At 46.8% G+C, this 15495-nt stretch overlaps 1 protein-coding gene across 3 annotated transcripts in view; it reads right to left on the bottom strand.

Moving 5' to 3' along the window:
• PRKAR1B (protein kinase cAMP-dependent type I regulatory subunit beta) overlaps positions 1-15495 on the bottom strand; it is a 123490-nt gene that overhangs the window by 45890 nt on the left and 62105 nt on the right. For all 3 annotated transcript variants that reach the window (XM_060282444.2, XM_035130525.3, XM_060282445.2), the window contains one exon: positions 11388-11546. In XM_060282444.2, the coding sequence (XP_060138427.1) occupies positions 11388-11546 (159 nt within the window). The remainder of the gene's footprint in view (positions 1-11387; positions 11547-15495) is intronic.

The following is a 15495-nucleotide window of genomic DNA, read 5'->3' as shown; positions in this document are numbered from 1 at the left end:
GATAGCCACCTTCAAATATCGGAAGGGTTGCCACATGGAAGATGGCGCAAGCTTGTTTCCTGCTGCTCCAAAGGGTAAGATCCAAACCAATGGATTCAAATTATAAGCCAGGAGATTCGGACTCAACATTGGACTAGACAACCCTTGGGATCCCTTCCAACTATAGGATTTTTTGATTCTATGTGTTTATTAGGAGAAATTCACACAGAAAATGGGGGTGAATTTAAAAAAATTATCAAACTGATGTGGAAATTCAGAGAACTGGACATACAACCAGAATAGACGATGCTGCCTTTGTAGGATGAGTATCCCAGGCCTTCACCAGCAGCTAAGCTGAGGGAGTCGGATCGAGGCCCTTTCCATTGGCCTGCCTCATCCAACTGCCACTTGGTCCTTCCGCCTCAACAGTGGGGAGAGGGACCCAGCCCTTGGCCTCTTCTGATAGCTGCTCACCTTGGTCTTCCCAGTCTGACCCTCCTTCCCCTTATGCTTTTCTTTTCTTTTCTTTTGTCCTTAATTGCGTCTTTATCATTTCAGAGCTTAAGCCTGAGGGCAGAGGTGTCTGTTGTTTCTACGTTTTATACAGCACGTAGCGAGCGGAGGTGGCTTTATAAAGAAATAACCACCTGCGCTGAGAAACCATCTCATTTCTTGACCTTTTTTTAAGTGTCATGACTTCCTGCAAAGAACTCTGGAAAGCTTCTTTGTATGAGGCTTCAGAGAACCCTCTTCAAGAGGGTTCCCTAGCGCGCAGTCACACAGCTATAGTTCCCAGATGCCGAGAACAATAATTAAACTTTATTAAACAATAATTAAACTTGTTTGACATGCAAGGATTGTCCCACTGAACACATATACTGCACCAAGACTGTTGATTATGGATTTACAATTATAGCACAGCTTCTCCTCCAAGCAGTTCTCTCTCCATTATTATTATTATTATTGTGAGGGACAGGGGATATCGCGAAGTCCCTCCCCTCCTGAGTTCAAGCCCGTCCCCGAGCAAAGGGGAAAGCAGGGAGAGTTCCGATTCCAGTGGGGAAGCAGGAAGTCGTGTCCGAGGCTCAGGCAAGGTAGAGGAGCCAGGGTCCCAGGTGGGACAGGAAGGGGCAAGCAAGGGGGGAAGACCCATCCCCCCAACTCCAGAATTACGCAGGAAGAGGAGGGGCAAGAGGATGGGTCTGCCAAAGCTTTTGTGTTGGAGAAAGACGCGCCAAAAGCCATTAGGAGGTTCTGAAACCGACTGACCACATCACTCCGTGTAAATAGCAATGACTTGAGCACTGTAAATACGCAGCACCAATAAAAGAATAAAATGCAGAGCTGCGTAGCGTCGTTACTCTGAAGTAGTCCACTCCGGCCACCGTGACAATTATTATTATTATTATTATTATTATTATTATTATTATTTTATCCTTGCAACGATCTTGTGAAGCACATTAGGCTGAGTGCTGACCCAAAGCCACATAGTAAAGTTTCATGGCTGAGTGGAAATTTGAACCGGAGTCCAGCACTCTAACCACTACACCATACCACCTTGAGTAGCATTGCTGGAAGGACCTCTACGGGGAGCCCTTGGAGAGCTGCTACCATTGATCTAGCTAGACCATCAGTGCCATCCTGCCCATGAGGCAGAGTGAAGCAGCAACCCCCCCCAAGGAGCGGCACCCCCATTCCACCACCCAGCTTTGCCGTGGGTCTCCCCAGCCTCTAGGCACAAGGAGACAGGTCTCCCTTCCACTGAGCGGTGTGGCTTTGTACCATCTTCTCCTAAAAAGTGAAGCTGGTGCATAGCTCCACCACTGAGCAGGTGTGTGTGTGATCTATAAATGATCTGCCCCTTTACCCAGTGGGGATAACTCCTCAAGGGCTTCTTGATGAGAAGACCTTATGGAGTTTGCCCCCCTACATTGTAGGAACAGCAATGGGGCATTCCACCTCAGGTGCCGCAACACCTTGGGCCACTCCTGTAGACCATTATTGCCTTTTTGAGAAGCTCTCCAGCTCTTCCCTGGAGACAGCAAGGATGGAACATGGTTTGCTACTGGGAGCTGGCTTCGGCCTGCTGGATCACTGAAGGCAGCTTGCTTTGTTAGGGCCAGCAGTCCTCTCCGTTTGGGCCCACAAGGACATGTTGGCCTGGCCAAGCCACACCTACCCATCTTACACCAGAACTGATATCATGCATGACATCAGGTGTAGGTTACATAAAGATGCGGCTGAGTCAAAGCAGAGTTTGCTCCTGACAGTCAGCACCTGTGAAGTCCCAGGCACAGTGCTTTGCAAGCCCTGGCAATCAGCTGATGGTTACGACTTGCAAACCGAGGCACCTCTGATTTCAATCCATGTAGGCAAAAACCGGTCATTTGCAAAGCTTGGCCCGTGGGTGGTGTGCAAGGGGAGTTCTCCACCCTTAAGTCTAGGGCAGGTATCCCCAAACTGCGGCCCTCCAGATGTTTTGGCCTACAACTCCCATGATTCCTAGCTAAGAGGACCAGTGGTCAGGGATGATGGGAATTGTGGTCCAAAACATCTGGAGGGCTGAAGTTTGGGTATGCCTGGTCTAGGGCCAATACAGGCCTAGGCTCGCCGTGGTTTCAAGCCGTGTCAGATTCTGTGGCCCTCTGGCTGTTGCTAAACTACAACTCCCATCATCCCTGACCATCAGGGCTGATGGGAGCTGGTATCCAACAACATCTGGACGGCCAACAGTTTCCCAACTCTACTTTAAACAGAAATGGCAGGGATCAGATTCGTGCAAAGCAGATGTTCTCTCGCTGAGTGACAGGCTCGGTAAGATAAGTGCTGAAAAAACACACGGTGTGTGCTCAGGCCTATCTCGCTGGGGTGTTTGCTGCAAACTGCCTTGGCTGGCTCTGACCCTTATCTGACCTCCCCGTCGGATGAACCTGGCTCCTGATCCTGGAGGATGCCTGAGCCCTGGAAATGCTAGACGTTCTAACAACAAGCCCTCGCCAAAGCCTGACAGCTCAGCGTGGGACAGCAAGTGGAAAACTGGACACTGTGCATCCATCCATGTCGTCCTGCAGCAGCGTCCAGGGTGGAAACTTCAACTGGCGCATGCACCCCGCAGTTGGCGGCTGTGGAAAACCAGGCAGGTGCGTGCCTTGTGGCTATAGGCTTGGAGGGAGAAGGAGGTGGGCGGGCGGGCGGGCGGGGGGAGCAAAGGCAGATGGTGTATCTACTGCTCTTTGAAAATGACTGTGGGCGCAGAAGAATTTTAAGAAGCAGTAATCAAGGAGCCAGGCAGGGCTGCACAACCACAGCCTGGAATAGCTTAAAGGAAAAGCAGGCCAGAGATGGGAAAGCAGGAATTCAGCTCGGAAGGAGGGTGAAAGAATAAAACGGTAACAACAACAACAACAACAACAACAACAACAACAACAACAACCTACAGCTGCTTCCTGTAGGAAAAGACCTTTCGACACCGAAGGGCACTTCCAGACTGTCAATATTTTCAGAGGGGAGGGTTGAATTCAAGTATGTACCTTCTGCAAATGTAGGTGCAACTCAGTTTGCAGAAGAGGAGTTTGCATGGAGATAAGACAAGAGTGAGGAACCTCCAGGTTTGAAGACTATCCCTGTAGCTTTATTTCTATGCTGACTTCTCTTTCTATCTTTCTGTTGTTTAGACTGATAACTTCTCTGATAGGCACATCTCTGAAATGTACCTGTATGGAGGTTCTGGTCATTTGCAGGGCAAAGTTACAACTTTTGTGTCTGAACATTTTTGGTGCACAAGTGGGAGCCTGAAGGCCCTAGACAAGTTCTCCAAGGGCGCTGCTGAAACCTGTGTCTTCTGCACCATTTTGTTCTGGTTCACTGATCCTCTTAAATTCTTCTTTAAGAGATTCGTCTTCTTGACGGCTACATTATATAGCCAATCACATGTCTCAATGAATCAATGCCCTGCATAAAAGACTGCTGGTGAATGGAGAGCGTTCTTTAGACTGTGATACACTTTCCACAAGTACCATTTAACTCAGTGGGACTTACGCCTGAGTATACATGCAGACCAGTATGCTGTTAAACTGACTAGCCCTAGACACAAGTCATTTATTATTATTATTATTATTATTATTATTATTATTATTATTATTATTATTAAGTAATAACCGAATGTGTTAGCGGATCATTAAAAAAAAAAGATACTTCTAAACCATATGCTGCAGGGTTATCAATAAGATGCATTTTGGAAAACTGGAACTTTGGTATCCAGGCAATTTAAAAAAAGTATATCCAAGAGGCACAAAGATTCAGTAGAAAAGAAGAATGCCGAAAAGGGATTTATGGGCAGTGAAGTGAGTCCAGGGTTTGCAACACGATATGGCATCAGGAAAATAAAAGCTGATGCCATTTCGATTAGGGTTTTTTTCTTTCTTTTGCAAACACACCATCACACAACTGGCCAGGGAGATGACAGTCTCAATCTCTGTGGCTCTGATGTTCCTGCACCTGCGGCTCCATGTTCCATCTGGATGTCTCATTGCCAGAAACATCTCGGCAAAAAGAAAAGGAGTTCAGAAGTATTGCTTTAAAAATCCAGCGGTGATTTATGGGGGGGGGGGAGGATAAGCATTTAAAGCTTTGCAGCTTTTCGTTCTGTTAAACCTCGCATGCCGCACGCAACCCCCCCCCCCTTTTCCAAGGCGGACAGCAATCAAGGAAACCTTGGACAAACAAGAGAAGCCAATGGAAAGTCTTCAGGTATATTTAGAGGGTGAAAATCCCAAAGAGAGGGGTGAACGATGAAGACGTTAAAAAAATTAAAGGAAAGCTACAAGGCTAGACAGACTGAACTGGAAAAGATTGGGAAATCCACCTGACTCAGTGATCTTTTAGTCGGCGCAAAAAGAAGGTTTTCCATGGAAAGTAATGGTCATTTCTTTAAGCGCATGGTGGATAGAACTCTGGCAAATGCACTCTGGTGAAGAAAGGATAGCAAACTGCCTGCATGTTGTCAATAGACGGTGCCAAGTAGATTCGACCTCAGAAAATATCATGGGAGGCAGCAGACCAAGTTCTCCTCTCAGAAATCCATAAGTGTAGCTCAGCCTACCTTCATATGCTTCCCCCCCCCCCGGGAAGCCCCCTGGGCTTAGGTTGGCCCACTAGGCATTGCAAAAACAAGAGGGAGAAAAGGGGCTCATTGGAATTGCACGTGCTAAATTACATTCATGGATGCAAACGTAGAAATAAATGGTTAAATTCAAATATAGATATGTCTCACCGTAGTGAGGGAAGCTGTCGCCAAGTGACGTGCTGTGTGCCTTCCTCACTCTTCTAAGAACCTAAGAGCGTAAGAAGAACTTGGTGGATCAGGCCAATGGCCCATCCTAGCAGGATCTGAGCCCAAGAGCCCTCTCCCCTCCAGGAGAGGGCTTCTTACGGGGTCCCTGCCGTGGGATCACATTCACCCAGTGCTTTTCCAGCTGCACTGGCTCCCGGAGGAGTACAGTGTCAGGTTTAAGGTGCTGGTTTTGACCTCCAGCAACTGATATTCAGAAGCATTGCTTCCTCCAACTGAGGAGGCAGATCATAACCATCATGGCAAGTGGCCATTGCTGGCTGTTCAGGTACCAATGAGCGATGGGCAAATTCAAGCCACCGCATACTTATCTTTCAACCAGATTTGGACCTGACAAGCCTTCAAAAAGAGGACTGTGTTTTCGTGTATGCTGTCGGTGGGACCCTCAAAGCCACTCCTCTCTAAACTCCTTTCTTTTCTGTAATTTTATTTATTTGCTTGTTGGTTCTTGCATTAATATCACACTTTTTCCTCCAAGGAGCTCAAGGTGGTCTACATGGTCTCCTGTTCCTCATTTAATCCTCACAACAACCCTGTGAGGTAGGTTAGCCTGACAGTCAGCGGTTGGCCCAAGGTCACCCTGTGAGCTTCAAGGCTGAGGGAGGATTTGAACCCAGAAGAAGAAGAAGAATTTGGACTTTCACTCCCCTTAAGGAGCCTCAAAGTGGCTAACATTCTCCTTTCCCTTCCTCCCCCACAACAAACACTCTGTGGAGTGAGTGGGGCTGAGAGACTTCAGAGAAGTGTGACTAGCCCAAGGTCACCCAGCAGCTACATGTGGAGGAGCAGGGAAGCGAACCCGGTTCACCAGATTACGAGTCCACCGTTCTTAACCACTACACCACTCTGGCTCCCTGGTCTCCCAGGTCCTAGTCTGACACTCTAACCACTGCACAACCACACGGGTAATCCCTCCTCTCCAGCCAGAGTATGAAGGGGCACTCCTGCGTAGAAGGTCCTCATGGCCATTTCACCTTTTTTCAGCTCCAGGGTTCTGTGACTTTTAAGAATGAGACAGCAAATGCAGTTGCTTGGGGCAACATCAGCCAGCCCTCCCTGTCTCCCCATTCCTTCTGCTAATCTGAAGCAGGCCCCGACCCCCACCCCCACCCCGGCCAAGTTATTTTATTTATTTATTTATTTATCCAGTAAAAACAAAACAAATCAAACAAAACAAAACCCCTTGCTTTTACTAAGCATCTAAAGCAGCATTAAAGAACAACTGGAGAAGTTTTGTCCAAAAGACATAAATCCTTAAATCGTAAATTCCTTTTTTAAAAAAAATAATTATAAAAAGTGCATAAAGCAATCCCAAACAACAGATCAGCCATTTCCAAAATTCTTGGCAGCAGAAAGAATGGTATAAATAATAACTCTGCGTTGCTTATGTAGCCCAAACAGCGCCACCCATGCAGAGGTTAGAGCAGGGGTCCCCAGACTTACCCGCCTTCGGGCCGGTGCCTGCCGCGCCGATCGTGCGGCGGGCCGGAGGGTTGGGAGTGCACGCCAGTGTGCATGCGCACACCCATTTACTGGCGCGCTTCCAGGCCGGAAAAATCGCCGAAAATTGTTTGTGCGCATGCGTATGGGCCTCCCCCGACCCGGAAGTGCACCTCCCCCGACCCGGAAGTGCACCGGAAATGACCTCTTCTGGGTCGGGGGAGGCCCATACGCATGCACAGAAACGATTTTCGGCAATTTTTTCAGATCTGGAAGTGCGCCGCCGTGCAGCGCGCCGCAAGAGCGGGCGGCGGCAGCGGGCGGTGGGGGTCGTCGCAGGCCGGATTGGGAGGCCAATTGGGCCGCATCCGGCCCGGGGGCCGTAGTCTGGGGACCCCTGGGTTAGAGCTATCAACAAGGTTTGCAAAAGCAGTGGAGGGGAAATTTGGATAGGAACCCCTGCTTCCCCACCACCACCACCACCACCAATATATACATTGCAGGGGGTTGGACTAGATCACCCTTGTGGCCCCTTCCAACTATACAATTGCTTGGCTGGAGAACTATATTGCAAAATTCAGGTAAGTGTGAATTTAAATGTCGGGGAGTGGGGCTATGTTTCACTTCACGTATTGTTTCAGAAAGTACAAATTTGAGAGATTTGCCTTTAAGTATGAACTGCATCGAAGCTCTCCCCTGTCCCTGTCTATCACATAAGAACGTACGAAGAGCCTGCAGGATCAAACCAATGACCTATCTAGTCCAGCATCTTGTTCCTACAGTGGCCAGCTAGATGCCCATGAGAAGCCCAAAAGGAGGACTTGTATGAATAGTCCTTCCAAAGCACACAACAAACCACTTAGTCCCATCAACTCCACCCTCTGTAGCATCTCCCTTTCTTCTCCTCCAATCCACGCTCCCCCTAGCTTGGTTCCCTCTCTGCATCTCATTTTCTCACTCCTTTTGCTTCCTCTCTCCGCCCGCCCTGTTCCCTCTCTCCATCCTCAGAACCCCCTACATCTGTGCTAACAGGAGTAGTTGAGGGGCTGCTTCCTACTGTAGAAAGGTCCGCCTTGGATTTGGGAGCTCAACCAATGGAAGCCAGGAGGATGGGGAGAGCAAAGCCAGATTGCAAATAAGAAGGTGGATCCTGGCAGGCAGGGAGCTGGCCTGAGGTCCCAGTGTGAAGCCCTAGTTAATTCTTATGTAAGCCTGATATTGAATTATGCTTAGAATGGAACATTCTTAGCAGAGCACAAAACAGTCTGTGCACACACAGCCGCTGAAACAAACGCGTTGCTGATCATGAAACCAAAATCCTTCAAAAGACCCTGGCACTATCCGTTCCCTGGTGCTAAGTAGAGTTGCAGCAGTGGGTTTGTTTTACATCTGAGGGTTTGTTATTCACAGAATCGCAGAGCTGAGAGTTTCTGGGGGTAGGAAGAATTTTTAAAATCCCAAAACGTCTCAAATCCCAAAACGTCCTTTGAAGAGCGGCTGGCAAAACAGGGTTTTGGAACCGTGTTTCTGAAAAGTGTTGAAGGATTTATATATATATATATATAAAAGCATATTAATTTTAAAGATTTCTAAGCCACTCTTCCCTGATGTTGGGAAAGATTGAGGGCACTAGGAGAAGGGGACGACAGAGGACAAGATGGTTGGACAGTGTTCTCGAAGCTACAAACATGAGTTTGACCAAACTGCGGGAGGCAGTGGAAGACAGGAGTGCCTGGCGTGCTCTGGTCCATGGGGTCACGAAGAGTCGGACATGACTAAACGACTAAACAACAACAACAAAAGCCACTCTTCTTCGCCCTCCTTCAGCTCAGTCGGTTGTATACAATGCACAGAGTAGACCCACTGAAATGAATGGACATGAGTGGTTCATTAATTTCAGTGGGTATGCTCTGCATAGAACTTAAGTTGGATGCGTCCCAATATTACTTATATGTTTGACAGCTTCAAGTTGAGGAAACTGTACTGATAGTTTGTGGAGAGAGACTAGCTGACTAACTTGCATTAGTCATGAAGGATGTCAAAATAAGGAAATGCACTCAATCATCCTCGGGGCTGCCTTGCAGATGTGGAGTTGTGTGTTCGCTACTATTACACACACACTCAAAAAAAGAGCCCTGCAAAGGTATTCAGGCCATGAATATATGACTCCTGGATGGATTAGTCAGATGCCCAGTGCGGTAACTAGCATGGCCCCCTCAGAGAAGTTATGGCTGACAAGAAAAGTGTTGCACAACATGCTCCATTTGATCTCTCTAATTAACAGCAATAAGTATTTCCCACCTACTGGGTGAGAAAGTGAGTAAAAAAAGGAACTAGTAGGAAAAGAAACGGGGGAAAGACCCACTGACTGAGCTGTAGTTTGGGGAGGATGATTCATCAATTTAGACATGATAGTGGGTGTACAAATTTTAGGAAGAGGTGATGGAGGAAATTTCTGAAATAATAGGTGTGCTGGTGCCTTGAGACCCAAGCTGTCTTTTACCCATTTTTGATGAGTTGACTGTGGACTTAATATGTAAGCCACTTACAATTTGTCTCTTAGTAACTGCTGGACGTGGGTGGCGCTGTGGGTTAAACCACTGAGCCTAGGGCTTGCCAATCAGAAGGTCGGCGGTTCGAATCCCCGCAACGGGGTGAGCTCCCGTTGCTCAGTCCCAGCTCCTGCCAAACTAGCAGTTCGAAAGCATGTCAAAGTGCAAGTAGATAAATAGGTACCACTCTGGCGGGAAGGTAAACGGCGTTTCCGTGTGCTGCTCTGGTTCGCCAGAAACGGCTTAGTCATGCTGGCCACATGACCTGGAAGCTATACGCTGGCTCCCTCGGCCAATAATGTGAGATGAGCGCCGCAACCCCAGAGCCGGTCACGACTGGACCTAATGGTCAGGGGTCCCTTTACCTTTAACTGCTGGCTTAGCCACATCTCAAGCCACATCTTAGCTGACTGGCTGATATAGGACATGGAGTCAGGATGTATACAAGGACCCAGGGAAGAGGGATGGGGGCTAGCAAAGGTCCTGCTACCTGCCCGCTCGTTGTGCAAAAAATCACTTATCCACACAAAAAGAATTATGCCCAAACGTCACTATAAGTACCCAGATTCAGATATCCAAACATTGGGAGTTTGCCCACTTCCTTTTTTTCCTTGCTTGTTTCTACTTTGCTGGTGGACGGCAGCCATTTTGGGGCAGAAACCATGCAGGAAACGAGCAAGATCGGACAAAACAGAGAACAGAAGAGATCGGACAAATCAGTGTTTTCCTTGGGCTGCAGCCACTTTAGGGAAAAACCACTGGAAAAAAAGGGGGGAATCAGACAAATCACAGATCAGAAATATTTGCATAAGAAACAATGGAAGTTGTAGACTTTGTTATGTGAATGTTTTCCTAATAAACAATTTCCAGGCAAACGTTCACATAACAAGTCTACGATTTCCACAGAACACGTATTCTGTAAGTGGGACCTGCGTGTATATACGGTAAATGCTGGAGAAAACAACAGGCAGAGAGGAAGGGGATACTGTAAGTCTTTTTAAAAAAAGAGGACTGAAAGAACAAAAATGTGGGGCTAAAGCAGGATAACTCTTTGTGGCCCAAAAGCAGCATATAAATAAACCATAACGGAACATAACATTTCACTTGGCTCCATCAGTATATAGTGGTACCTCGGGTTACAGACAATTCAGGTTACAGATGCTTCAGGTTACAGACTCCGCTAACCAGGAAGTGGTTGCTCCAGGTTAAGAACTTTGCCCCAGGATAAGAACGGAAATCGTGTGCCAGAAGTGTGCAGCGGCAGCAAGAAGGGCCCCATTAGCGAAAGCACGTCGCCTCAGGTTAAGAACTGTTTCAGGTTAAGAACGGACCTCTGGAACGAATTAAGTTCTTAACCCGAGGTAGCACTGTACAAATTTAATAAATAAATCTGGCAAATTGGCGAGGCAGCAAAGCCCCCTCCATCGGCCTGGCTGGACCAACCACCACTGGGCTCCTCCTCTCCCAGGACTGCCCCTATTACCGTTTGCAGTACATCCCATGTTCTCTAGCGCAGTTATTATAATGGCAGGCAGGGTGTTCTGTGGAGTGAGGAAGGGGTCTCAATGGATGAGGATAAGGGCAACATCAGCCCTTCCAACTGGCCGACAGTATGGAGTCCCTGGATTGGCCAAGTGCAGCCTAAGTACTATGGGCTGGGCTTTCAGCCTCCACTTGTTCAGAAGAGCTGTAATTGCTGATCTTCGGGTTCCAGCTTCCCACTACTTCCATCCTTTTTGCAACTTCCAGGCTTAGATTTGGGTCCTGACCTTTTTCCTGCTGGCTAAATTTCTGGAGGCAAAAGGGGAAGGCTGGAAACATCTCACTTCTCATAAAGACAATATGGGATGGGCACATGCTGTTTACAGTGCCTTTCTCTCCCACAAATCACAGTAGAAACCCACTGCTGTTGACTTTCCAAGCAGAGCAGACACCGAGCCCTCAATTTTCAAACCCTTTAACCTCTGTTGTAAAACTCTAAAGCACCATACACTTTTACGGCATCAGTAAAGGAACCAGTGAAATAGCAGCAATAACTTAGGCAAATAATTAGGTTTTAAACCCACCATTAAAATGCGCCTGTAGCTGTCCCTGTCGATACCCCAGAGCTTGAGGTCTGTCTTGGCTTTAACCGTTGCAGCCCTTGGCGTTCCGTAGATGAGGGCAAGTTCTCCAAAGCTTCCTCCTTCTCCAATGCTGGTGACCCATTCTCCATTCACATACACCTACCGGTTAAACACACAAGAGAGAGAAGTGATGTGAGCATCAGTGATGGTTAGAGCAGGGTGCTGATAACGCCAAGGTTGCGGGTTTGATTCCCGTATGGGGCAGCTGCATATTCCTGCGTTGCAGGGGGTTGGAGTAGATCAGGGGTCAGCAAACTTTTTCAGCAGGGGGCCAGACCACTGTCCATTGGGGGGGTGAATGAATTCCTATGCCCCACAAATAACCCAGAGATTCATTTTAAATAAAAAGCACACATTCTACTCATGTAAAAACACCAGGCAGGCCCCACAAATAACCCAGAGATGCATTTTAAATAAAAGCACACATTCTACTCATGTAAAAACACACTGATTCCCGGACTGTCCGCAGGCCAGATTTAGAAGGCGATTGGGCCAGATCCGAGCCCCGGGCCTTAGTTTGCCTACCCATGGTCTAGATCAGGCATCCCCAGACTTCGGCCCTCCAGATGTTTTGGACTACAATTCCCATCTTCCCCGACCACTGGTCCTGTTAGCTAGGGATCATGGGAGTTGTAGGCCAAAACATCTGGAGGGCCGCAGTTTGGGGATGCCTGGTCCAGATGATGATGATGATGATGATGAAAACAATTTTATTATTTATACCCTGCCCATCTAGCTGGGTTTCCTCAGTGTCCCTTCCAACTCTTCCAATTCTATGATTCTACGATAAGAATAATTCACCAGTGTAAATTTAAACATATATAGAAGGGGGGACCCCAGGCCTGGCAATCAAATGTGGCCCTCCAGGCCTTTCTATGTGGCCGTCAGAACTCCCAATGTACAAAGGCAACGTTTACATTCACTTCTCTGCCTACTTTTGACATGCAATAAATCAACTAACCCCTGTGCTGCTAACTCCAGACTAAAGACAACAGCGGCAACACGTGGACCGATGAAAAATGAGGGCATAAATGTATATCTTTGTGTATATCTTTATAAGTTGCAGCGAAGCGATAGTCAAGAGTACAGTCCATATAGTATCAAAATAAAATTCATCCAGTGATATACCTGTATATTCCAGCGTATAAGACGACTGGGCGTACAAGACGACCCCTAGTGTTTCCAGTTAAAATATAGAGTTTGGGATACACTCGCCGTATAAGAAATACGACCCGGCGTATAAGACGACCCCCAACTTTTGAGAAGATTTTCCTGGGTTAAAAAGTAGTCTTATACGCAGGAATAAGGAATGCTTAGCGATATCTGTTGATGCAAATAATAGCAAATCATAGACAGTGATCCGGATAATGACAGCAGCAGTGGTTACATAGTTTTATGACCACTGCTCCTTAGAAGTTGACTGTAAACATTTCTGAGTTGAACACTGAGGAAGACGGCGTCAAAACAGTGTCATCATCAGTATCACTGTCTATGATTTGCTATTATTTGCATCGACAGATTATTTGCATTCAGACTATATCACTGGATGAATTTTATTTTGATACTATATGGACTGTACTCTTGAATATCGCCACATAACACCGGTCTTGAAAGATCTACATTGGCTCCCAGTACGTTTCCGAGCACAGTTCAAAGTGTTGGTGCTGACCTTTAAAGTCCTAAATGGCCTCGGTCCAGTATACCTAAAGGGGCGTCTCCACCCCCATCGTTCTGCCCGGACACTGAGTCCAGCTCCGAGGGCCTTCTGGCGGTTCCCTCATTGCAAGAAGCCAAGTTGCAGGGAACCAGGCAGAGGGCCTTCTCGGTGGTGGCGCCTGCCCTGTGGAACACCCTCCCATCAGATGTCAAAAAGGAAAACAGCTACCAGATTTTTAGAAGACATCTGAAGGCAGCCCTGTTTAGAGAGGCTTTTAATGTTTAAGAAATTAGTGTATTTTAATGTTTCTGTTGGAAGCCGCCCAGAGTGGCTGGGGAAACCCAGCCAGATGGGCGGAGTATAAATAATAAATTATTATTATTGTTATTGTTATTATTATTACTGGATGAATTTTATTTTGATACTATATGGACTGTACTCTTGAATATTGCTTCGCTGCAACTTATAAAGATATACACAAAGATATACATTTATGCCCTCATTTTTCATCGGTCCACGTGTTGCCGCTGTTTTCGTTACTTTTGACATGCAGCTGTCAGGGACTGGACGGAAGAGGAATGGTGGAGACCGCCTCCCCCTTCTCCTGAACCTTCCCGAGAAGAGGAGGAGGGTATAGATTTATGACAGTGGTTTGCAGAGGGTCACAGCTCAGAGATAGAAGGGGGGCAAAGCTGCGAAATAACAGGAGAAGCAGTGCAGGAATAGCTGGCTGACGCATTATCCCTAGAGAGCATTCCAGACCCCCCCCCCTTCTCCCAGAACACGGAGAGCAATGGAAGTAGGAGAGCAGAGAGCCCAGAGGCAATTGTCCCTAAGCAGACACCGTAAGGGAGGTGGGGCTGTTGATGACTCAAAAGGGAAGAGGGGAGGAGATTACTCGGAGCAACGCCATTATCCAAGAGATAGCATTTCTACTTCTCTCTGTGTGAATATTGAATAAAAGACCTTGGTAAGAGCTTCTTGTCTTTCCATTACTGGCAACCTGCCATGAAGGAGAGGGATCAGATTCCCTAAAGCCTGACAGCGGCCCTCAGAACGCTGCTCAGAAGAGAATGTGGCCCTTGGCCTAATTTCCCCCCCTTCTGCTCCACCCAATGTATAGTAGCATAGGCTTTCTCATGTGTTATCCAAAGGAGATTGACAATTGCAAGAAATAGATTTGAACGAGAAAGGGCAATAAGAGATTCAGACCATTGCCTAACCAGTGTCAAGTGTTTACCCTTCCAACTTCAATATCCATTTTCTCTTAATCCCCACACCATAGGGATATAATTTGCAAACATTTGCAAATATCACAGAATTTTCCAAAACAAAACCCCTGGTTGCCCTTAACTAACTTGGTTTTATTGGGTTAAGGGCAACCAGGGGCAAAAGATAATGGACCCATTTGAGAAATAAATTGAGGAAAGTCTTTATTGATGACACAAGTGTAAAGGAAAAAGCCTCCTCCTTCCCCATCCTTGATGTACACTAGACTATAGGACTTCTGAGTCATCTCTTCATCTCACAACCCTGTAAATAAGGATTTTGTAATGGAAACCCTGTAAAGAAAACTTAAAGGAGAAAGAATGTATTGAGATTATCTGTATGGATAGCTATTGAGCTGTACAAAGCCCGTTATATTAATAACTTACCCTTTGTATCTGTTTTTTGTTTTTGTTTTAATTTGAATTTTCAAGCAAGTTTTAATACACAGATTTTTATTTTTATTTTTTTAAAAAAACCAATTTAGTGAAAGGAACCTAGTTGAAGGAGAAAATGACTGTTCTCTAAAATACACGTTGCAAAACACACATTCCAAAAAAATAGCTGTCTCTCTCACATGCTATGGGTCTCTGGAAGTCAACAGTCCAGAAACAATAGCTGAGCCATTTCCTTACAGAGTCACTAAAAACAACCACAGCGATTGGTAAAACAACCTGCTTTGCGGACAGAATTTCAAGTCTTCTTGCTTTTAGGACAAGGGCTGCTTTTGCTCTTTGAGCTTTCAGCTCCCTGCGGTGTGTTGGCATCTGAGGGTTTCCCCCAACAAACTCTTTGTAGAGTTTGGCGCGCACAGAACCAAGGGGTAGGGCTGTCACCGTCTTCCTTTTTCTGTTTCGGCAATACTGTCGGACTTGAAAGGAGAGGAGAAGGTAGTTGCAAGGAACTTTGCAGGAAAATACCACCATTGTGAAACTGAAAAGGAATCCAGCACGGAACAGGGGAAAGATCTTACATAAAAGGGATGCCCCCCCCCAATGCCTCTGCTTTATAAACTTCATTAGCAAAGTGGAATCCAAGCAATTACTGGAGCCGCAGCCCCACAGGAAGTTGCTTTATACTGAGTCAAACTTTTGGTCCATCTAGCTCACTACTGTCCACACTGAT

Source organism: Zootoca vivipara, chromosome 13 (genome assembly GCF_965207765.1).
Source record: "Zootoca vivipara chromosome 13, rZooViv2.hap1.1, whole genome shotgun sequence".
Taxonomy (NCBI): Eukaryota; Metazoa; Chordata; class Lepidosauria; order Squamata; family Lacertidae; genus Zootoca; species Zootoca vivipara.
Note: the sequence above shows the minus strand (reverse complement) of the source record. Positions and strands in the feature narration are given on the sequence as shown.